Below are 26,033 nucleotides of genomic sequence, written 5' to 3'. Positions count from 1 at the left end.
TTCATATATTCAAAAGGCACCCCCCCTTGGAATGACACTGTGAGAAAGAGTGTGCCCTTGCCACCCTATTGGTAAGTCTTCAGTCTATAGTGACAGAGTTGGTGGTGTGGCCTAAGATGGGTGTGCATGGACTGTAGAAACAACCCGAAGTCTGAACTAGCTTAAGGCAGCTGGGAAGTTGGCTAAGTTTGTCTTTGCAGTTCAGCTTTGCCATTCAGACCTGCCCTACTGTGACTGTTCCTTCACTGATGCAACCCCCACCCTTGTCTTTCAGTGCTTCACTCAGGTCCTTCTCCCCAAACCATACCCAGTACAGGGGGCCTTTCTTGTTCTCCTAGTATGTGCCTGTTCCTGTGTTTTATACTCTAGCCACCTAATCCTCAATATTGGGAAATTAGATTCAGAATTAAGTTCTAAAGGCCAGTGAAATAATATTTTAGAAAACCACAGAACCCTGTGACCGGATGAAGGCTCAGCATTGCACTGTGGGTGGGAGACTCACTTTGAAGTCGACCTGCGTGGGTTGCTTACAATAGCACTTAAAATCCTTTAGCTAGTTGTTTCACACCTCTGAACTTCACTTCCCTCCTCTGTAAAATAGAGGGTATGGCCTTTCTCTGTCAGAGGAGTGGTGTGGATTACAAGAGCTATGCAGATGATACATACAACCTAGTAGCAAGCACATAGTGCTCAGTAAATAAATGAGAGTCCCCCTACACACACACACACACACACACACACACACACACACACACAATTGGGTAGAGTGGAAGCGAATATAGAAATCATCTCATCTGCCTTCTTAGAGAAACATATCTGCTCTAACCCAGAAAAGTGATTCCAGATGCAGAGGAAGAAACATGCAGCTGAGCCCTTTGACTCAGAGCTGTGGGCTGCACCCATCCTCGGCGCCGGCTTTGGTCCAAGTCTGATCTTGCTGCTGTGGGATCCAGTGATAGCATCTTTGGATCTGAACAGTCAAAATATTCCTGAAAGGGACCAGCTTCCCACAAATATGCAGCCAGCCACCTGGACCCCATATTTATTTTTAATTTAGCAACTCTGATCTTTTAAAAATACTACTTTGAGAATGTACTGAATCCATTTTATATTGTTTCTTCCTCTCCTGACAGGGCCTCTCTTCCCCTTTGCACGCCCACCCCTTGGCCACCCTCTCATCCTGACAGCTGCAGGGAAGATTTCTCTCCAGCTGTCTATCAAGTCTTCAAAAGCCATCCGGAATGTAATTGTAGTCTATTTTCCACCCCTCAATAGTAGTGGGTGAAAAGCACACACACACTGCTTGAAATTGCAAAGAGAGAGGAGCCAGAATTACCTCATGACTTACGCAGAGCCCTGCATAGATAATTACTGCCATTCATTACTGGCCCAGGAAAGAAAACAAGGGTCCAGTTGGATTTTAGTGAACCAGAAGCCTGGGGGATAAGAGGGGAAGGAGGGGGTTGTGCTATCTCCCTACTGCCTCCTATCTCCCCATCCCCCACACACTTACATGCCAAGTTTCCAGAAAAATAACACCCTGCTGGTCATTCTCCTCCCCTCTTGCAATTTTTTGTGCTTGTTTAAAGTGCAGTTTAGAATTGGTACTGTGGCCAGATTCTGCCAAGCATCTCTCCCTAGAATGTCTCAATAACCTTGAGCCAGGACCTGATATACCTGCTGTCCAGGATGAGGGTTAAGCAGGCTCTATTTCATTAATTCACGAATTCATTCAGCCAAAAATTCTCATGAGCTCGCCTCAAAGGACTAGATTCTGAGGGAAATGTTGAAGTTGCATTCATTTCAATGAAGTGTGCTTCCCTCCCCACTTTAACCCTGTCTGGCATCGACTCTGGCAGACAGGTGAGGGTGCCATGTATTTGCTCATCTCAGTCAATGCATTCTCTTCCTTCTTAAATTCCCTTGGTTGTGCTGCTCTGTCTTATGAGCTTTCATTAGATCTTTAACTTGTGGAGGACAGAGAATACTGCTAAGAAAGAGGGAGTATACATATAAAAATATATCAACATCAGCTCTGAGCATAGAGTTTTATATTGTTTGTAAGCACTCAAGCAGTAAGAAAGGAAGGGAGGGAGGGACAGAGGAGAGGGAGCTTAATACATTATTCTTTTTGAAGGAACAACATATTTTAAGCTAAATATTTTTGGATTTCTGTAGGGAGAGGCAAGTCCTAATGGAAGAGTAAGATATGGTTAGTTGATAGAGAGAGGAAGTCCTTCTAGAATGGGAAGTGTTGGAAGAAAAGGATCTTATGCTGGGAGTGAATATCTGGAATTAGAATACATAAAAGAACACACTAAGGCTCTATATTACTTAACATGTATTACTTAACATTATTTATTTGTCCCCCTCTAATGCTCCTCAAGGGTAGTCCACCAATATCCATGTATTTCATTTAGCATCAGCCATTCCTTGCAAGAGCTCATTAGCTGTATGGGATTTGTATTAGGTGAGTAAGGCCCTAATGGATACTTTTAGGACAGTCAAGTTTTGCTGCAGATCACATGCATATTAGTGTTTTTACTGTTTTATTCTGTTATTTTGGGGTTCTGAAGATTCATCTGGAGCACATCTCTTTTGCTTCTGAGAAGACTGATGTTTCAGGAATTAGAAATAGCATTTAACTTATGATTCCTGGGCATCTGCTTTGTTTTGAAGACTGATTCCTAATAAATTTAACATACAGTGTCAGGAATAACCTGGAGATTTAGAGTAAAGAGACTCATGATTTATTTATAGTTCTTAATAATAATGGCAATTTTAACATTGAATGTTAACTAGGTACTTGACATTGTATTTAATGTTTTACATGAGTTATTTTAATTTAACATTCATTTCATTCCCATTATATGTTATCCTCTACATATGATAGAGGAAGTTAAGAAATTGCCCTGGCTCATGCAGACAGTAAGCAGTGGAACTGGGATCTGATTCCAGGAAGTCTGACTCCAGAGCCCACACTCTACAGGCGCTCCCAGCTGTAGCTTCTCTCTGTGAATGGAATTCTGGTCCTGACAGATATCTAGAAAGATCACCTTCTTTATCTTCCAGGATCCATGCATATCAACACAAATGTGACCTCAAAATGATCTGGGCTACTTAAGAGATAATTCCAAAGCATTATTTTGGGGCAGAGGCAGGGCTACTGTTGACCGATATTGCATATGTAAGTGAAATAATTTGTTAAGTATTATATACCTAAAATTCCCAATGTTACAACCTTTAGAAGTCCAACCATACATGTGTTATGCAATAACACATGTGTTATAAATGATGAGTGTATCTCATTTAGACAGTTAATTATTTTAGATATACCAATTCACTGAATTCTTTCCCAATAACCTGAAACTAAGGTATTCCCAGGAAAATCAGTTGAAGTTCTTCAAATGATCTCTAATTGATCATTTACTCTTATAAAGAGCCTTTTTGTTGTTCCCAAGAACCACCTTCTCTAACTATCTTCTGAATACTCATAACATTTTTATCCTAAAATCTGTAAGGGTTATTTTGTATATCTACCCGTGCCTGGGCAGGAAATCTTAGTAGATTATATTTCTCTTTTTTTTAATGACCTATATAGGATACTGTACTGCCTATCTTGGCAGTTTTTTTGCCATCCTAATAGTCTATATAGTCAGCAGGTATTTTTTGATGTGCAATCCACATCTCTCCTGCTGCTTTCGCTCATTCAATTTGATTGTCATGATACTGATGTTATCCTGTTCATGGGCCTTTCTTAAGGCCAGGAAATCACAGCATTTATAACTAAATTGATAGTTATGGTCACATTCCATTTTCCTTAAGTGCCTCCATCTTGAATAGCCCTCTGAGTCCCAACTTTTGTAATGTGGTCGAGGAGCTGTGAGAATGCCATCTGTTTATAAGAATGGGGTCATTGACGACTGCACACTTGACTTGAAAATGGCACTGCTCCTCCAAATCAAGATTTGAGACTTAAAGAAGCTGGCCTTGGACAGGTAGGGACCCTTGCTTTGTTGGGATGCATGGCCATTTGAGAGTAATTGGATGGAAACATGAGCCTAGAGTGGCATTTATATAGCATTTTTATTTATTGAGTATAACTGCTGTACTCAGCTTTGTATAAAGCATGGGAGTAATAGGATCAAATTAAAGAAAACTACTTAGATGGAATAGCATGGAATTTCCCTAATGAAGAGATCTGATAGACCATGGAATAGTCTTCCCCAGGAAGGCTGGTCTCATTGAGATGTGGTTATTTACCATGGAACCAAATAGTTCCCCACTGGATGACTCTTAGGCCATTTTCATTTTGGTTTGTGACTTTGATTTAATTGGAAAAGTACTTCACATCTGTTGTTGACTACCTAAGTCAATGTTTTTCAAATTCTAGTTGTGGCAGAATAGCCTAGTTAGTGTATTAAAACACATATTCCTAGGCCCTGTTCCTAGATATTTTGTTTCATCAGGTCTGAGTGCTGCCTGGCTATCTCCATGCTTACCAACTTTTTGGATGATTCTGATGCACATATGCTGTAAACTTCATTTTGAAAAAAAAAAACACACTGAGTTGGGAAGATTCCTGATCTTATAGTAAGCACATCTGTGGCTTTTGATTTGTTCTCTATTCTAATAGTCCACTTTGCTCCATTGCCAAAGATCCTTTCTCCTTGCAGGTAGGGTCATGTTTGGTGAAGGGTTTGAGATTGCTCAGAGGAGGGTGTTGCTCTAAGGAGCCCTCCAAGCTTGCTCAGTTTGGCCTTCTCTGCCTTTCCTCTGAGTCAGCTTCATGTATTGCAGTTATATGGCATATTGACTCCTATTGGAAAAATGGGCTTCTCTGCTCAGATAAGTGTGAGGAACACTGTGAAAAGCAAAGTTAACCATATTTTTTAACTGTAGGGTTTCCCAGAAACTTTGTCATGACAAAATCTTAACCATTTCCTGAGATCATAGAATTTCTCATGGGAATAGTGATTCTGGGAAGATACTCTGAAAAACTCAGTGAGTTAAAAGCAAGAAAAATTAGTTTGTAACTTTAGCTCTTCACCCAAATAGCTTAGTAACCTTGCACAGGTTTTTTATGCTCTCCGAGTTTGTTTCCTCTTCTATGAAGTGGAAGTAGTCATGTTACTGTACCTAGATTACAGGATAATTGTGAGGATTGAATAAAATTCATTTGTGAAAGTGATTTGTGAAGTGTAATGCACCATCAATTGTCATTGGGAAACATATGAGTTGTGTACAAGTTTGGAGAGTAGAGAGTGAGCCTGTACAAAAAGTTTGTCTTTGTCTTTGCTTAGACTGACCAATGGGACTTAAAAATCTGATCTTGGTTTACCAGGATTTGTCTTAATGATACAGGATTTGCCTTAATTTGTCTTAGATAACTATTAATCCTCAGAATACTGCTTTCTGAGTCATTCCACTGACACACTGATTTGACCAAAAATCCTCAGAACACTGCTTTCTGAGTCATCCACTGACACACTGATTTGGCCAAATATTATAGCTCTGGATATTTTGCAGTTGATGCAGAAAAAAGATTAGTAAGTGGTGACTCATGGTGAAAGAGATGGTCAAGGCCATGGGCCAATAGGATGGGAACAGCTTGGACTGGGAAGAACTAGAACCTGGGTTGATAGTTATTGGATTGTACTGCATGAGATGGGTGATCCCAGATCAAGTTCCATTGTCTTAAGGAGTTTGAACAAACTTGAACACAAATAAGTAAAAATCATGAAGAGTGGGTTTAGTATTGTGGGTGGAAAGACAGAGCAATGTATGCCTCCACACAGAAACAATGCTCATCATTTAATAGGTAGAGTGTTATGATTCTGAGTTGTTAGTATCAGTTGGAGCCTGATAACAACTAACATCTGGGCATGAGAATCAAGGTCCAGACCTTTCAGAGAGGGGGTCAGTAAAATTTGTATGTCACATGTTGAAGCTCTCACCAAGTGGGCTGAGCATTAGTCCTAGTGATATAACTTAGAGAAACAATAGAGAAACCCAAATATACCAATGGGACAAACATAGTGGAACTTTGGAGGAATGGTCGAAGGGGTCACATCAATGGGGCCCATCTCTCTTATACTAGACTTCAGAGTATGAAACTGATTACAGACCATATTTGCTGGTGATGACCAAACTCCTACATCAGCAGTAATAATAATAATAATAGAAAAGAGTTATTGGAATTTACTGTATGACAGGATTTGTTCTATATACTTTACATATATTTTCCCAATTCTCAAACTGCAGTGTAGGATATGAAAAACTAGTATTTCCATTTTATAGATAATGATTTAGAGGTAGGTAGAAGCCAACCAAGTAAGTTGTCAAAGGTCACATAATTAATAAATGGTAGTGTATAGAATTGAATTTACAAAGCTCGACTCCAGAGCTACATTCTTTTCTACTATATTAGGCTGCCTCTGTTTCATCATGACTGTGAAAAGTATATAATTGAAATTTAGCAAAGTGACTAGAGAACTCAACAGATTTGAGACTGTAAAAGAAAGAATTAATGAACCTGAAGACAAATTAATAGAAACCAACTAATCTAAAGAACACAGAGGGAAAAAAATGAAGAAAAATGAGCAGAGCTGAAAATACCTGTGGAATGCCATCATAAATTTCAACATCCATGTAAAGGGAATACAGAAAGGAGATGAGAGAGGTAAAGACCAAAAAATATTTGACGAAATAATGGGTGAAAGTATTCCAAATTTTATGAAAAACAGTCTATACAAACAAAAAGCTTCACAAACCCAAAGTAGGATAAATACTTACATACAGTCCAGGGACAGGTTGTTTAAAGATGAAAACAAAGAGAAAATATTGAAATCAGCAAGAGAAAAACAACCAATAATGTACAGGGGGCATCAATATGATTAATGGTTTACTTATCATTTAAAAAATGGTAGAGGACAGTGGATGACATAGTCAGAAGACTGAAAAAATTAGCAATGAAGAATTTTCTATCCAGCAAAAGATTTCTTCAAAAATGAAAGTAAAATAAAGGCAATCCAAGATAAACAAATACTGAAAGAATTTGTTGTTAGCTGACCTGCCTTATAAGAAATACTAAGGGTTGTCATTAAGGCTGAAAGGAAATGAGAACAGATGGTAACTGAAGTCCACAGGGAGAAATAACAAGCACAGGAAATGGTTAAAAGGTGGGTTAATATGAAAGATTTCTTTTTAAAAATATATTTTATTGATTATGCTATTACAGTTGTTCCATTTCCCCCCCTTCATTCCTTTCCACCTTGCACACCCTCTCCCACCCACATTGCTCCCCTTTAGTTCATGTCCTTGTGTCATAAATTCTTTAGCTTCTACATTTTCCATACTATTCTTGCCTTCTCTCTGTCAATTTTCTACCTACCATCTAGGGTACTTATTATCTGTACCTGTTCCCCCTCTCTCCTCCTCCAACTCTCCTATTGCTAACCCCCCATGTGATCTCCATTTCTGTGGTTCTATTCCTGTTCTAGTTGTTTGCTTAGTTTATTTTTGTTTTTGTTTTTGTTTTAGGTGTGGTTGTTAATAATTGTGAGTTTGCTGTCATTTTATTATACATGTTTTCTATCTTCTTTTTCTTAGATAGGTCTCTTTAACATTTCATGTAATAAGGGCTTGGTGATGATGAACTCCTTTAACTTGACCTTATCTAGGAAGCACTTTATTTGCCCTTCCATTCTAAATGAAAACTTTGCTGGATAGAGTAATCTGGGATGTAGGTCCTTGCCTTTCATGACTTGGAATACTTTCCAGTCCCTTCTTGCCTGTAAAGTCTCTTTTGAGAAATCAGCTGACAGTGATGGGAACTCCTTTTAGGTAACTGTCTCCTTTTCTCTTGATGCTTCTAGGATTCTTTCTTTCATTTTTATCTTGGGTATGTAATTATGATGTGCCTTAGTGTGTTCCTCCTTGGGTCCAACTTCTTTGGGACTCTCTGAGCTTCCTGGACTTCCAGAAAGTCTATATCCTTTGCCAGTTTGGGGAAGTTCTCCTTTATTATTTGTTCAAATAAGTTTTCCACTTGTTGCTCTTCTTCTTCCCCTTCTGGTACCCCTATCATTCAGATGTTGGAACATTTAAAGATGTCCTGGAGGTTCCTAAGTCTCTCCTCATTTTTTTCCAATTCTTATTTCTTCATTCTTTTCTGATTGGATGTTTCTTTCTTCCTTCTGGTCCACTCCATTGATTTGAGTCCCAGTTTTCTGCCCATCATTATGGGTTCCCTGTGCATTTTCCTTCATTTCACTTAGCATAGCCTTCATTTTTTCATCTAATTTGCGACCAAATTCAGCCAGTTCTGTGAGCATCCTGATCACTAGTGCTTTGAACTGTGCATCTGATAGGTTGGCTATCTCTTGGTCACTTAGTTGTATTTGCTGTGGAACTTTGATCTGTTCTTCCATTTGGGCCATTTTTTTTGTCTTGTCACACCTGTTACATATGAGGGGTGGAGCCTTAGGTGTTCACCAGAGTGAGGCAACCCACATGGCTGGGTTGTGACATTGTATGTGGGGGTGGGGTCTGAGAGGGAACAATGGTGCTTGCTTTGCTGTCTGTCAGATTTCAGTCCCTTCTGCCGCTTCCCCCAAGCAAATTGGGCCCTTCTGTTGCTGATTTCCGGGTGGGTGGATTTGTGCATGTTCTAGGACCCTGTGGGTCTCTCCAATGAACTCTCCTGTGAGGCTGGGAGTCTCTCCCGGCACCTCAACCCCCACAGGAATTTTCGATCAGTGCCCTGAGGCTCTGTTTTTCATGGTGCTGGGACCCTGGGTTTTGAGGTTTCTCTGGCTCCCCAATTTCACCTGGTTTATCGGCCCACAAATGTGGGACCGCCCTGTCAGCCTTGTGCACAGTGCCTCGCCTCACAATCACCTCCTCGCTGAGTCTGCCAGCTACCATCTGTGCACCCAGGGTCCACCCACTGCGGTCTTGAACGCCTGGGATGCCTTATGCGCCCGGTGTCACCACTTTTTGTGCCACAACCCCTCTCCACCCAGCTGCCTGACTCTACCCCTCTTACCGGTCTGGGTGAATGTGTTTATTTTAACTCCTTGGTTGTCTGACTTCCATACAGTTCAATTTTCTGTCAGTCCTGGTTGTTATTCTGTTTCTAAATTGTTGTTGTTTTTATTTTGGTTGTGCTAGGAGGCACAGTGTGTCTACCTATGCCTCCATCTTGGCTGGAAGTCCTGAAAGATTTCCTAAGTACATTTTTCTCTCAATTCCTTTAAAGATATAAGATTTTATAAAGGATAACTATCACTGTATTTTTAATATTAGACAATATTGAACTCAGGACCCAAAACATTAAATTAGCCCAAGAATGGCAGTTTTTAATAGTTGCTGTTGTTTAATGAAGATATAAGAAGTATATTTATTTATGGCATCATTCTCATAGAGCAGAAACTACAAACAACAGAAAGTATAAGGAGATATACACTGGTTGCAGGAGTTATTCATTGAACTTTTCTCATTCCATGACAGACATAATATGTTAAAAAATGAGCAATCATACTGGTTTTTGTGGTGCTTGAAGTGAGGAGCATTTTATATTTTTTCTTTTAAAAGTTATTTTATTTTCCAATTATAGATGACATACAATATTATATTTGTTTCAGGTGTACAACATAGTGATTAGACATTTATATCCCTTTTGAAATGATCACCCTGATAAGTCTAGTACTCATCTGACATCATATATTGTTATTATAATAGAACATTCTATATTCTTGAAGGCCAAGTTTTTATATGTACTTTATATATTTTTAATATTAGTATACATTTATTATATATTATAGTGCATATATTATGTAAATATATAAAAGTGAAAAAAAAATATAGACCTGCTATAAAGGCTACAAAGGTGTTCTTAAACTCTATAAATGTGAATAGTGCCAACAATATTCTCTGACCACAATGCAATCAAACTAGAAATAAACAGAGAAAACAAAAATTTCCCAACAACCTAGATATTAAAAAAAACAAAACCATCCTTAATATCTTAGGTTTAAAAGAAAATCTAAATGAAAATTGAAAAATATATGCAAAACATTATTAAAATACTATGATTTAGAATTAATGGGAACTAGTTAAAGCAAGGATTAGAGGCAAATTCATAGCCTTAACTATGTATATTAATAATCAAGAAAGAATGAAAGTAAACCAATTAAGCTTACAGCTGAAGCAATTAAAAAATTTGTTTAAAATCCCAAGTAAAATAGGAGAGAGAGAATTTAGTAAAATAAAAGTAAAAATTAATGAAGCAAAATATAGAAATTAGTAGAACCAATATATAAATCATTAACTTTTAAAAATAAAAATAATATAGATGAATATTAACTAATATAATCGTGAAAAAAGAATGTTTAAACATACAAGATAAAAACTAAAAAGAGGGAAGTAACTGCAGACACAGAGGAAATTAATAGAATTATGGGAACCTACTTTGCTCAATTCCTTACAAATACATTTGAACATCTGAATGAAATGGATACTTTTTTGTATGGAAATAAAATTTAACTGAAGGAAAGATACCAGGCAGACAAGAATGAAGCATTTCCCATGAGTCAGTCACAACTAGGATGAAGTAAAAGAGACTGCAGGCTTTCCTCAGGCATGGTCTGAGACCTTGAGACAGGACAGTGAAATGGGCATTGTTTCTGATGACTTTATATTATTGTATTCTTCATATTTATTAATATGCAATAACCAGTAATAACCCCCCAAACCTCTGGTTTGCTGAATATTCTTGTGTAACTGTGCTTGCTGGCATCGTGCATTCCAGCTAGAAGGAACCCTAGCAGCCCTATGGTAATATAACACAGTCCCTCCTCCCTCATCCCCTTCAGGAGGTTTTAACGGATTGATTTTTAAAAAGGAATCTGTAAAATAAATATAAATTCATTCCTCAGTATGTCTTCAGCATCCCTCTCCCATGTTTCTGTCCCTTCAAAAGGTTGCTAGGCAACCAGGTAGAAAAATAGCCAAAGCCCTTATAAAGAGAAGACATATTTACAATGTCAGAAATATAAATGTGGGCTTGCTCTCTTGGGCTTGCTCACAAACTGCCAGGACTTGCAACATAATCAATTCAGAGGCAATGATTGCAATTGATTTTGAGGTTGGTGAAAACAATTGGCCATAATCTGCCCAAGGAGACATAACTCAAACCACTCAAGTGTGAGAGGAGGTGCTGCTCCAGTGGTACCTTTTGCCCTTTAAAGAGGATGAATTTTCAGCAGTTCCTGCTGGCCAGTGTCTCTGCCTAAGTCTCTGTGAGTCTATTCTTGCAGTTAGCACAGTCTCCATAAAATCTCCTTAGAGCTCACAATTGTTCATGCCCAGTTTCCCCTAGGAATTGCTGCTACATCCCCCCTACCATTTAATATATCCACTTGATTTTAAATGGAGACTGCCTCTATGGCCATTGGCGTGTGCACCGTCTCAGGTGGCCCAGGCTCAGACTGCATGAAGGAGCTGTACAGCCTTCCTACCTGGTGTTGTGTGCCAGGGTCTGTTCATGGTGACAGGTGTTGATGTTCAGCTGTTAATTTCCCCATTAGAGACAATGTGGTAGGATCTGATGACACAATCTGTTCATCTGAGTTCTGCCCTGATTTTTCCTATTTAGAAAACATGGCTAACTTTATTGAAACAATAAAAGAAGGAATAGAGGCACTATGTGCCCTTTAAATGGTTTTGCTTTGCAAGGGGAAAAAATCACAGCAGCCAATTTCTTTTTGTCTATTGTAAATTTATTAGCAGTGTGCCATAATTAGGTGCATGGCTTTGCCTTAGAGGACAAATGGTGCTTCTTGAACTGTGACGTTAGTCTGATTGTGGTAAAATGACCCATTTGGTTTTACCAGCTGTGACTTTGGAGGGAACGGAATGACAGAGAACACATAAAACTCAACAGATGAGAACATTCCCAGCTCATACTCCTGATTGCTGATTATTCTGCATCCCAAACACAATGTTCTTTGGATTTGCTCCTTAATGTCTTAGTGATCTGAAGAGTATTGTGCTTAAGTTGATGGGATGTTGGAAGGGCAACTGATTTATCAAATCGGGCCCATATTCCCCCATTCATATGACATATATTGCTCTGGTAGAATCTGAAGATGTATGTTATCTGATTTGCCAAGAGGGATTCCCAAATGGGGAAGCAGGACGGTGCACGGTGGCAATTGTGCTCATCGGGATCAGGCTGCCTGCGCAGGAAGCCTGGCTGCAGCACTACTGGCTTCTGAACTTCTCTAAGCCTTGGTTCTTTACCTCTAAAACAGTATAACCTGCTTCACAGAGTGTATGTGAGGATTCTTAGCACAATGCTTATACATAATAAGCTCTAAGGGTAATTAAGAATTCAGACCCCAAAAATAATAAACTGCATTAGACTCTGCAGAAAAATGGTCCAGCTTAAGGGAAAGTCATGCGTTCCTGACACTTTACTTCTTCAGCTGACACAGACTTGGAACTATAGAAATGGAGAACCACAAAGAGATGAAGTCTGAGGTTATGGTCCTGTCCCCTCACTGGTCCTTGTTCTGGGTCACTTTGTCTAAGTTTCTATTCTTGCCTGCCATTTATCCCAAGTAAAGTTTTGGCCAATGAAGGTTTACAATAGGATACTCGTCAGAACATTCCCATTTCAATAAGGAACTTCTGGCATAGAAAGCAATGAATCCTAATGAGGACATTTTATACACCATGACAAAATAGGTTTTTTTTAAGTGGGGAAGAAAGTTAATGTCATCTCTTGATTACCTCATAAGTGGTCCTAACGTCACAGGAGGCTGGACTCATTCAGTTGGCGGTGGCTAGAAGTTGCCTATTATGAGCCTGAAATAGAAATTTCTTAAAATCTTGTGTTTCCTCTTTAAAAAGAGAGAGAGAAAGCATTCTAACACTGCCAGCCTCTCTGTGTTTTCGCCTTCACTTCTTTCCTGCACCATTTACCTGTTTGCTTTTCAGCTCCAAATCTACCCTTCTTTGTCTTGCTTTGTGATACTGGGTGGACTCTAAACATTTCTCCTTTGTCATATGGCAGATGCTAAGTTTTGTCAGTAGAGGGCACTGGAAGGCCACTGCAGGAGGAAAGGGCCCTCTTCCTGGTTTCAGTGTGCTTTTTCCCTTCTTGTTCCTGTGGTCCTGGGCTACCAGCAGCATTTGGGACATCCAGGGGTGCTCACTCTCCAGAGAGTTTTACCAACACTCAAGTGGGCAGCTTCCCAGTGAGTCTCAAAGGCACCCTGGCAGATGGTTGCTTGTTTTCCAGCCCAGGCTTGTCTTTCCTCAGAGAACTTCACCACTGGCAAGCCACAGTTACATCCTTTCCAATAAGGTCTGAGTCTTGGCTTTGGGTTTAGGGGCAGGGGCTCTTACAAATTAGTTTTTGGCACAGGCATTCTGTCTCAGCTAGAAGTAGTAGCTGCTCCCAGTCTCTGCTCTTCCTGTACTTGTAAGAGTTCTCTTTACTCCTCAGTATCTAATCCCCTATTACAAGTTAATAAGTCTTTATATTAAATTTTCCCTGTTCAAAGTACTAGTGCCCCCCGCCCCCCACTATCTTCTGGTTGGACCCAAACGGAGAGATCCTAGAGGATCAGAAGTGATATTATGCAGATGGTGAGTTTGGGGAGGCACTGGAGGAGCTTATCTGAGCTTTTTCCCTTCTCCTTTCCCTTGAGAGTCAGCCAGACCCAAGACTGGCCAGGTAAATCTTTCAGTTTCAGAAAGCCTATGCCTTGCAGATGGATCATTCATCTGCAAGATCAGCTCTGTCAGTAATAACGGTGTTACTTTGGATCCAATCTATTGACTACTTTATCTTATTTCTTAATTAATTCACAACCCAGGCAGGAAGAAGTCCTACTTTCTATTGTCCCCCCAACTCCCTAATTCCCCAATGATTTTTATATAAAACATTTTAGATAACTTACCACCAGAAAAAGGGATGCTCTGGGAAAGCACAGCATGTCTACCAGATGCAATCTAGCATTGCCTGTCCCCTGACCACCTCCCATGTGACCGTGATTTTCATCTCACCACATATAAAGCTATTTTTTCTTAAAATGCTAACATAACTGGGGAGTGGTTCTGTATCTCCAAAAGGGTGGGTCACACCATAATGGTCATTGTTATAAGTACAATCCCACAGAACCCATGTAAATGATAAGAAAACATTTAGAAAACAACATGATATATTTGAAACATATCTCTTTAAAATCAAGAATTAACAAATCATGCATTTAAAACTGTGTGTGAAAAAAATAGACTTGTGGCTTCTACTCTACATAAAATCCCACCAAAGAAAAGGGTTGTTCCTCAACCCTTGGGTCAGTTTTACTTCCTTGATACATTGGACATTAACAGTTGGATCTGATGGTGTTGCTGAGTTTTTGTTGAAGGAGGAAACTGAAGAATGGATGTCAGCAAATAATCACATTTGCTCAGACAGTTAGCCACATACCACTTCTCCCCTCCATCATCTCTATTGACATAGCCTTCTATTGTCCTTGACTTTCTCCTGCACTCAGCATGCATGGCTGAGTTACTTATGTGTCCTATGTGTTTGCATAAGGAGAGTACAGTGGAGGGAAATGTACTTCATTGTGCTTTTGAGAGAAGAAGAAAATATGACTCATACCTTTTGTGAAGATTTGAAATATTGGTGTGGTGACTAAGGATTAATAAAGCTTCATGACACTCCCCATCTCAAGCGTACGCCTGCGGTAATAACACCTGACACAGGAAACGTAATGTAATCTTGAGATTCTGAGATGACCTTTGAAACAGATTCTTGCCTGGCTGAAAAGCGAGGCAAAATGAACGTCTTGTCACTTAATGATGATTAATGATTAAGAATAGGGTTTATTATGAGCCATATGATTTGATGGGGTAACTACATTTTAATAAGTATAGCTTAACATTGCAGATGGTGTTATTTAAGGGACAGGATCAAATGAGGTGATTAAGAATCAGAATCAAAGGAACCAGCAAGCTTGCCATTTAAGTACAAGCCTTTGCTTTTCTCATTGCTTTTAGTAACTTCTTTAGTTATTGTGGAATAAATTATCATAGGCATTAATCATAAAACCTATGCTTTTTTAGACAGTGATGATCTAAGGCTGAAATGTGACTTAGGTTCATTTTATTTTTGTGATGTGGTTCAGGGCATAGCTCCAAGTACGACACCTTGGCATATTGAAGAGTTCAAGCTGAAGAAATTTGAGAAGTGACATGTGCAGGAAGGACTTCCTGGCCTTCTCATGACGCTGGTCATAAAACCCTCTTGTAAGAGATACCCTCTTAATTCCCAGAGGAGGAGAGCATCCTTATCTCCAAAGACCGAGATAATGGAGACACAGTGGAATCTGCCTGAACGGGTCTTGCTGACTTTCCCCAGTTTACCATACTGAGCTCACACTCTTTGTCCCATCACATGTGTCCACAACTCTTCATTCTTCATCAAATTTCGCATAAAACACTCAGGTTTAACCATTTCTTTCAGTCCTTATTTCCTTATGAAGCTTCTCACACCATATAAAGCTTATATTAAATAAATTGCTGTGCTTTTCTCTTGTTAATCTGCCCTTTGTTACAGAGGTCCAGTTGAGAACCTAAATTGTAAAGGAAAACAAATATTTTTCTTCCCTGTATTTGTTTCCTTTCAGCACCTCTTCCTCTAGTGTTCTCCTTGCAAACTGCTTCCACTCCTCCTTTTTCCTACTTCAAAGGATTGACTCTGATTGGGAGATGCCTCTATGGTAGATTTAGCATTTAGCATGAATGTCTTTTCCAACCTGGACATTCCACAGTGCATTGCGTAGCATTGTGATTCTGATTTCTATCATCTTCATGTCTGTTTTCTGATTTTAAAGAGGTATCTTCAACTGTTTAATTTTTTTCAAGTGTTTCCTCTTTAGCAGAATTATAGCATATGTATGTTTTGAATAAATTTTGTTTTGTGCCCCATATGTCAAGGTAATTACCCAGATATACCCACCATTAGAACCAGGTAGGAGATTCTTGCAAGTGGCAGAATGGAACCCAGCAGCAGAGGTTCAAAGCCTGACACTAGTGGAACAACCGTGAGTAGGAAACACTTACCGTTCCTCTTCACGGTGTGTTTTCTGGAGCAGTGACCCAAGAACACCCTTCACAACCCTAAAGGGCCATTTGGCAGTCACCTCATCCTCTGCTCTGGAAGTGCTCACTGGGCCAGCTCACAAAAATGAGACCACCAGTGTCTGCTCTCTCTGCATTAGGTTACATGGTAGGGTCCTAAACATTCACTGACAAGAGGTATTTACTATCTAAGAAACCTTTTAAAAGTTTCAAATCACATATGACATATGGCATGTGTAAACTATTTTAGCCTTCTTTCTAATAGTGAAGAAAAAAAAAAACAACAGAAACTGTCTGAATATCTACCAATGGGTGAATTGCTGCGTTGTGGCATGGGATGATTTTTAGAATGGAAAAAATTAGTACCAAGACATTTTATGTGTAGTATATAATCCCATTTCTACTGTTTGCAACTATAAATACATTGTAAATACTAATATATTATAAAATTTATGATGTATTTATATATGTATTTATAGCACAGCAAAAAAACAGTATATATTATATATTTATAGCACAGAAAAATAATACATAATATATTTATAGCAAATATTTAAAATGCATATAAAAAGGTCTGAGAGAATACAAGCCACACTGGCTGGGGAAGAGGCTGAGACTAGAGATGGTAGTGAAGTGGAATCTGGGGTTTGCTTCCTATGTTCCTGTGTTGGGGAATTTTTTGTATTGGGGAGAAAAGTCATTTTGGCTGTGGCTAGCTGGTGATCCCGAGGGAAGAGATACAGGCATGCACCTCACCATCAAGCTCATTGATGGATCTACCAACTGTGATCCAGATAGCAGCTATGCTGCTGTAATTGGTCATCTCAGAATGCTCTAATGTGCTCAGATGTCTTGCTTTTTTGTTTTTATGAACAAATAAATACAATACCTTTAAAAAAATCCTGGCCCAAGGACATGCTTAGGACATGCTTGTTGATTTTAGAGACAGGAGAAAAGAGGGAGAGAGAGGAGAGAAACATTGGCACAAGAGAGAAACATTGGCTGGTTGCCCCACATACATGCCCTGACTGGGGACCGAACCCACAATCTAGGCATGTACTCTAAGTGGGAATCGAACCCATGACCTTTCAGTTTATAGGACAATGCTCCAACCAACTGAGCCATACCAGCCAGGGCTAGAATACCTTTTAAACACACTCCCAGATGTCTAGCTTTATTTTAATGATTATTAATTCATTATTATGCCTCAGTCTTTCTATCTCCTCTCCGTATTTTCCCTTTCCTTCCCTAACACCCTCCTCCCCTCACCAACTGGTTTATGTCCCCTCTGTTTAGGACCTGCCTTGAAATTCACAACGTCTCAGAAGTCTTTCTTAATTAACTCAGCTTCATTGAGAAATCCTTTAGTCAGGATCTCCTTGGTAAATGTACTTTAATGTTTGAGGACTTCATTTTGCACCTTCTGGAGGTGTTGCTTGCTAATTGGCTTTCTGTCATTTTTTTACATATATGTCCCTTAATTCATCTTTCAAAGTAATAGGCTCTGCCTGAGATAAAATATAGAAAAAAAAATGAGGCATATGGGCTTTAGAGACAAAAATACATGAGTTTAAAACTCAACTCTTCCACTTTTTGTTGGCTATTTTTAAGAAAATGTCTTCTTTCAAGCTCATTTTTTTTCCTGCTTGTGAAAATGGAGTAATACTTCCTAGTCCATAGGATTGCTGTGATAGCCCACTATCTATGTGTGAAACATTGGCATGGAGCTTGGTGATAGTAAGCACACAATATATGATAGTTAGTGGTGATAGTTATTGATTCTCTTCTATCTCCAACCCACCGTGAGGTTTAAAGTCATGATTTTTTGGTTAATTTTGGTTAGATATGTTCAGGGACCTGGGGACATTTGGGCTTCAAAAGTAGAAGAATGAAGCTTATGTATTGTCAATCTCAAGTCACCACTTAAGGGGACTCTTTTGCTCCTCAAACTGTGCTTGTTCTGTATAATTTAGTCATAATTTGCTCATATTCAAAAGAGCTGTTCCATAGTTTAATTTTATACCACTTTGGGGACCAAGTCTTATTTTGTCCTGGTATCTTTTCTTGGCTTACTTAAAATATATGTGTGTTTGTGTACATTCATTCATGTAGTCATTCAGCAAACCTTGCTAAGTGCTGCTATGCTGAACACTAAAGATACACATGAAGCATGAACAGAAGCCTGCCAGGTAAAGCAAATTGAAGAGAGCACTCTAAACTGAAGGTACAGCATGTGCAAAGGTCTTGTGACATGAAAGAAGAGGACCTGCTTTAAGAGCGGTAAATACTGTGCAGTACAGTACTGTAGCTTCGGGTGAGCGTGGGGAGGTGGTTTGAGATGAGATCAGGTAGATGCACAGGCCAGACCATTTATATTTCATGTAACAGGGTTGAGATTTCATCATGCTGTCAGTGCAGATCTACTGAAGAATTTTGGGCATAGAAATAACAATATCAGATTTGTATGTTATAAAGAAATTCTAGCTGCCAAGTGCAAGATAGATTTAAGACATAGATTCAGGCTAGATGGGATAAAATAAGGAGGCTGCTGGAGTTATCGGGGTTGAGATGTTAAGTGAATGAACTAGAACATAAAAGAGGGAATGGGCTCTGGCTGGTGTGGCTCAGTGGATTGAGTGCCAGCCTCAAATTAAAAGGTCGCTGGTTCAATTCCCAGTCAGGACACATGCCTGGATTGTAGGCCAGGTCCCCAATAGGAGATACACGAGAGGCAACCACACGTTGATGTTTCTCTCCTTCTCTTTCCCCCTCCCTCTCTTTCTAAAAATAACTAACTAACTAACTAACTAACTAAATAAATAAATAAATAAATAAATAAATAAGGAAGGAAGGAAGGAAGGAAGGAAGGAGATGTTGAGAAAGAAGTTTAGGAAATAGAATTTGTAGGATTTGGTGTTTGATTGATATATTCATTTTCTATTGCTGTCATAGCAAATTACCACAAATGTAGCATTTTAAAGCAGCACAGACAGTTATATAGGTGGGGAATCTGACATGGGTCTCACTGGGCTACAATCAGGGTGTCAGCAGGGCTGCACCCCTTTCTGGAGGCTCTAGGGGAGCATTGGTTTCCTTTTTATTCAAGTTTTTCGTAGCCTTTACTTCCTTGCATTTGTAGAACTAAGATCCCTATTTCCTGGCTGGGTATAGCTGAGGCCTATTCCCATCTCCCAGAGGCCGCCCGTATTCTTCGGCTCCCTTCCCCTGTCTTCCAACAATGGTGGGTAGAGTCCCTGTTATATTTTGACTCTCTCCTGTCTCTTCCTTTTTTATATCAGCCTCTCTCTTCTTCTTTAAAGGATTCAACATTAAATTGAGTCCATCAAGACAATCCAAAGCAATCCTCCATCTCCAGGGCCTTAACCTCAATCATATCAGCCAGATCCCCTTTGCCATACAAGGTAGCATATGCATAGGTTCTGGGCCTTGGAATGTGGACTTCTTGGGGATCCATTATTCTGCCTTCTCCAGTTGGATGTGGGGTTAAGGGAGAGGGTAGAACCCAAGTTTCTGACTTCAACAGCCAGGTGGATGCAGCTTGAGGGGAGGAGGATGAGTTTGGTTTTGAACATGCTGACTTTAATGTGCTCCTGGGAAATCAAAAGAGAACAATCTAGTAAGTAGTTAGATATCCCAGCCCAAAAGGAGAAACTGAGTCAGGAGATACAAATTAGGAAGGCTTCAACATATAGTAAGCTCTTGGTGAATGTGTAGATTGCCAGGAGAATAGGGCTTAGATGGTGCTGGGGCCCATAGTATTCTAGGTACACCGGAGGGGAAGTGCTCTTAAAAGTAAGAGTCAACCTATATGGTGTCCCATCACAGGGTCTCTGCCTTGTGACACATTTCTTTCTTCCTACTCCACCTGGCCTATTTTCTCTTTATTCCCCAGTTTTCTGCCTGCTCATAGCTCCTGCTTCCTAAAATTTCAGCTTTTGCACTGTGCTCAGTGGCTTCTCCTGTCTGAGTTCTCATCACAGATCTCTCAGCTTCAGCTGCCATTACTAAACTGCCTATTCTCTCCTATTTTGTTTTGCTTTGTTTTTAGTTCAAAGTGGAAAAAATACTTTCTAAAGAGAATCAGATTGACCAGTTTATTGTAAGTCACACTGTAGTCACAAAATTAAATTAGCATTGGCCATCCAGAGGCCAGGCGCCCGCCTAGGTCCAATCATTTGCTTCTCTATTTCAGGAACTAAAATGACTTCAGTTTGATTGTTCAGCAAATCATTTTGTTTCACAGACATTTGTGGGGAAGAAGGTTAACTTTATCTCCATCGTATTTGCTGGGCCTAGGATAACGATATCAGTAATGGGCATATAATATGTTCAGGGCTCTCTTCACCATTATCCCCTGCTTCTAGCCTCATATAGCTTGAATGTTATCTGTGTGCAGGAGATCTTTATAAAAACTGAATTTTGGGTCCAAAGCACAGGAATAAAATTCAGGCAGACAAAACTCAAATCTAATATAGTCATTTTTCTTCCCTGACTGATCTCTTTTCTACATTGCCTTGGTATGTTGAGAGCTGGTTATTCAGATTAATAGGTCTTCCAGCCACTCACCAGTCATACATCCTGTAGGCTCTCAGCATCCATACACATAAGCGAGTGATGCCTGCCTGCCTCTGAATCACAGCTATGCACTGACTCTCCCACCATACTCAATATAAAGCATCTCACCTCCATTTAGAGAGAGTTCCTCTGGGCAGGGTTGCAGCTTGTATCTGTAGTTTTGAGAGAAGTCAGAAGGTACCATTGTTACTATTTGGTGGTTTTCCTGGATGGTGAGAGAACTAGAATTTATATTGCCAGTGGAAACAATGTACTCTAAAGCCTTCAGATTCTCTAAGACCTCAATTTACTGAACTTAAGTATGATAGATGGACTCCAAGAAAGGGGAGGCATCTACAAGGTCAAATCAGTTTCTCTAAAAACCAAATTCCTGCCCTGACCAGTGTGGCTCAGTTGGTTGGGTGTCATCCTGCAAAGTGAAAGGTCGCCAGTTCAATTCCTGGTCAGAGCACATGGCTAGGTTGCAGGTTTGGTACCCGGTAGGGGCATGTGCAGGAGGCAACTGTTCAATGTTTCTCTCTCATATAGATGTTTCTCTCCCTCCCTTCTACTCTCTCTAGAATCAATAAAAAAAAATTAACCCCAGATTCCTGTAATGCCAAGCTTCAAAGATGTTCCCAGTGTGGGGTTCATGTGAAGCCATCAGGCATTGGCAGTAGTCTGGGTGATTTGCCATTGTCCTCCTCTGTGCCCTGCTGCAGAGGTTCGGCCAGCACATAAATGGCAGCCCCGTCCATAGGTCCTGAAAACAGGAAGGTACAGTGTTCTGTACACGAGAGTGGACACTGTCCATCAGTTTCTCCAGTGGATCCTTGCCAGGTCATTCTCTAATTGCAGCAGAGGGCTGTCCTTCCATGCTCAGCTGGCCAATGTTAAGCCTACTGGGGTGGTTTTAATCAAGTCTGTACACTCTGTCTACAAGTGGCCATGGTTAATTGCTTTGGGAGTGAATTAAGTCTATTAGACAGTAAATTGCTTAAGTAGCTCTTCTTTGTGAAACTGGCCTTAGTGAGAACAGAATGAGCAGAAAACATGAGAAGAGCAAGGAAAGTTCAAGTCCTGGAATGGGCTATAGAGATGACCTCGGACAACCTGCTTACCGATAGGTGCCACACTGACGCCCACAGAGGTGAGCTGGGAGGCTGTGGATGTAGAGCCTTAAACACTGGAGCCAGTAAGAACACGTCAGTACAACTAGTACTGAAGCAGAAGTTATATGATCATACTTTTATTATTTAAAAAGTTTTAGGGAAAGATGAAGACAAATATTTTTGAAGAGAATGAATGAGATAAAGAAGCAGCTTCTAGAGTAACTGAAGGGCAACCTTCAACTGCTAGCTACTCTTTCTAGCTGAGTACACCGATAATTTTCCTTTGCATCTCTGAGTCAGATGATCTGAATGGTAATTAAATTCTCATTCAGAACAGGGAAATCATATACTTCCTCTCTTATGATTTTCCTTCCCATCTCGTCCTTGCCTCCTGCTCTCCAGACTCAAAAGATTCATATGGTCTAGACCCCCAAAATACTCCCATTCTTTGATCTACCAGATATTTTTTATACCTCTGTGACTTTATACATGGTGTTTTCTAAGCCTGTAATGGCTTCTCTCTCCTTCATTATCATAAAAAAATCCAACCTAATCTTCAGGGGTCATCTCAAGTTTATCTTCTTTATAAAGTCTTTGGGACTTCCCGCATTGGATAAATTCTCTTCTTAGTTCTGCTCCCACATAACTTCATGCTTGTGCTTCTATTATATCACTCATTGAATTGTGTTCTATGTGATAGGATAAAACTCTGAAATATTTTTGGCTCTATTAGGATTAATTGCATATAAGAGTGGATTAAAGATGGAAGGTTTATTTCTTCTTTAAGGAAGATTGGGGGAAGCAGTCTAGAACTGGTATGGCAGCTTTGTGGTGTCATCAGGAATCTAGTTTCCTATCTATATTCTTTGCTTTCCTTGGCTCATGGCTTTCATTTTCAAGTTAACCTCATGTCCAAAATGGCTGCTGAAGCTCCACCCATCACATCCATGCTCCAGGAAGCAGAAAGGGGGAAGATGAAATATGGCATGTCTCCTTTCTTTTAAGAAGACTTTCTGGGAACACCATAGAACAATTTTACTTATATATCATTCATTGCCCAGAACTCAGTCACATGGCCATATCTAGCTTCAAGGAATTCAGGAAAATATAGTTTTTATATAGCAGCATTATGCCAGAATAAAAGTTGTATCATAAGAAATGAGAAAGAATGGTTATTGAGAGGCAACTTGGAATCACATCACCTGATACAGTTTTTATTTCTGGTTATTCCTATTGCTCTCATTTTTCTCCCTGTTGAAACTGGGCAATTGACAACTTTAGGAAGAAGTTAGAACTCAGGTGAAAACAAAGATCACATATAATGGGTTTAAAATTTACAATCATAATTCAGGTGTGTAGAAATGTAACTTTCTTCATTTCTTGAACTTGATTTGCCCACAAGTCCCTATTTTCATTAACAGCTAGAAAAAAACCCTTACCATTAAAGGGGTGGGTGTGCAAAAAAAAAAAAGAAAAAAGAAAAAGTTTCCTTTCACCTTCTAAGTTCTTCTAGCTGGGCTAGTAATCATATTAACAGAGACAGATTAATAAGAGAAAATGTCTGAAATGTATTACGGATGTACATGTGGAGGTGCCACAGGAATATGAGACCCAAGGAGGCACTGGCAGTTGAGACTTACATGCCATTCTTGGCAAAGGAGAATGGGGAAGGGGTCTGGCATTTTAAAGAGAAAGCAGGTAATTTATAGGTGGATGAGAAAGAGCAAACACGTGGTAAGCAAATTTTTGTTGGGCCGCCCAGAAACAGTTGGGTACAGAAGGAAGTTCGACAAACAGGTTTTGCTAGATTTCTCCCTGTCTGCCTCATGTAGTTTCTACTATGATGTCAGGGTGATGCTCCCTTCCTTTCAGCAGGTCGTTCTATCTGAGCTTCTTGAGGCAGGTAAAGCCAGAGGGTCAAGGGTTCTTTCTGAGTCTTTCGTTTCTTAATAACAGCACAAAATCAATATCCCAAAAAGGCATATTTGGGGGTGGCAAAACTTAGGTCCCCTTTTAAAATAGAATTTCTCTGGATAAATATTCAGTCATATTCAGGGCCTTTCCCTTCCCCCCTCTCTTGCTTCTCATCAGGAAGTGGTTTGGTTACCAGGGTCTTTCTGTACTACTTTTATTCTTTTGGACCTCTAGTAATTACTTATGTTAGCTGTCTGTCCCCCTCTCTACTAAGAGACCCCTTGGGGTCTGGAACATTGTCTTAGCTGTTTTGCTTTCTCCACTGCTTATTGCAGAAGTGACATATAGGAAATAGTTTAAAATGTGACTGATGAATTTATGAGTATACTTTAAATGTATCACATAATTAATTCAAATGATAATATAATGATCTGAAAATCCTACAAAATTAAAAGTCTGTTTCTCTAAAGCCCCTAGCACTAGATTTATCGTTTTCTTATGACACCAATAATACTCAGCTCTGAATCTGAGTAGTCCTGTGCTTATCTCGCCCCTCATTAGAGTGTCCACCCCCCATGAGCAATGTTCCCCATCTATGTAACCCTCACAGGTCCTACCGAAAGCCATGGACATAGAAGACCCTGAATCAATGAAAATGAAGGGCTAAATTAATAAGGGCTGACACTTTACAATTTACCACAAATTAATGATCCTCACCCAGGAAGAAACAGAATAGATTTTATCAGAGCTATTTAGAATGAGATCAGTATATAAGTTGATATTTTTGTCTTTAACGGAACACTTCTTTTTTATAAGGAAAAAAATTGCTTTTGTTTTTCAGAAATCCTCCACCTACTTTACTTCATCCGGAAAAATGGTGTGAGGAATTCAACCACTTTATTTCACAGTGAGTATTTCTTCCACTGAAAATTGCTTATCCAGCAAAGCCTTGAACAGTGACTGGAGAAACCCAAGCTGTGGAATTTACTTGGTGCTAAAAGTTGTTAGGCCTTCTAGCACTTTACTACACAGAATTTGTTCCAGTAAATGACAGAAGATGCCTCTGTGGGATTTGAAAAATAAGAAACTCTATTTGACTCTTAGCTATTATCCTCCTTATCACATAGGTCACACTTATCTGAGAATCTACTCTGTCCTAGGACAAATATTGCTAAATATGATGCCCATGCTGGACCAGAGGGGAGATAGAAGGTGGCAACCTTCAACAGAGGTTTTGCAGTGTGGAAGCTGGACCTTGTTCCAGGATCTGTGGTGTGGGAGCTGGACTCTAGTTCCCAAGGTGATTGAGGGGGCAAAGTAGGATCTCAGGCCTGAAGCACCAAAGTGAAGAGGCCTAGCCAGGGATTGAGGTGTGCGGAACAAGATGAAAACCCAGCTGATGGATGATATACCTGGTGGGAGCTGTGTTACCAGGAAGTAGGCAAAATTAAATGGGACTAAGGAGCAAAACCAATACCACCAGCAATGGGGTGATAACTCAGTGCTGGGAACATGGGCTTTTGGCCAGTCCCCTGGCAGAGGACTACACTGGCCCCAAGTCTGAGGGAAATGCTCAGTATGCTGGAGGGGACTATGTGACCCTGAGCTAGGGGCCTGGTGAACAGTGAGGGCAGGAGTCTGGGCCAGGCATTGCAAGCCATATCCAGGCACAGGAGCTGAAAAAAGGTGCCCTCAGTGTCTAGCAAGGTGTTTAGAGGACATGGGATTGCAAAAAGAAGTGATTGAAAGAGCTGGGAAATGGTTAGCAGGGAAGGGTTAACACAGATTTCTCTAACATGTGTCTATGTGCTTCCACAAAGGCAGGGCAGTGAAGCGAACTGGGTCTCTTGATCAACTTCCTCAATCAGTCACGATCCAGATCAACAGTCCCTTGTCTACAGTTCCAAACTCCAAAGAGCTCTGAAAAATGAAGCTTTTTTTGTACTTGAGTCATTTAGCTGCAAGCCCTGACCTTATGTAAACTTATTTGGTGGCAACACATGACCTAAACTGAAGTGGAGTTATTTATAGTTGTTATTTATCTCACTCAGTGTGAATATTCATGTGAATTGTTGCAGATGTATTAATGTGTTGGATTATAGTGTGCTGCCCCAGATCCTGCTGGGGATATTACATAACATATATTAAATGCACTGGTTTACTTTTCTAAAATTTGATAAAATTCTGAATTCCAAAATGTATTTGGCCCCAAGGGTTTTGCATAAAGAATGTTTCACTTTCATTTCAAGTGCATCATAATTCAGAGTCCCC

The 26,033-nt window shown here is 39.8% G+C and overlaps 1 protein-coding gene across 1 annotated transcript in view; it reads left to right on the top strand.

Annotated features, from left to right (window-relative positions):
* Positions 1-26,033, top strand: part of MYO3B (myosin IIIB) — a 386,538-nt gene that overhangs the window by 90,216 nt on the left and 270,289 nt on the right. Inside the window, exon 7 of the mRNA XM_045820463.1 lies at positions 24,604-24,669. Coding sequence (XP_045676419.1) covers positions 24,604-24,669 — 66 coding nt within the window. The remainder of the gene's footprint in view (positions 1-24,603; positions 24,670-26,033) is intronic.

Source organism: Phyllostomus hastatus, unplaced genomic scaffold, assembly GCF_019186645.2.
Source record: "Phyllostomus hastatus isolate PE091 unplaced genomic scaffold, TTU_PhHast_1.1 phas_contig_1, whole genome shotgun sequence".
Lineage (NCBI taxonomy): Eukaryota > Metazoa > Chordata > Mammalia > Chiroptera > Phyllostomidae > Phyllostomus > Phyllostomus hastatus.
The sequence above is the reverse complement of the archived record's forward strand: the minus strand, read 5'-3'. Positions and strand labels throughout refer to the sequence as shown.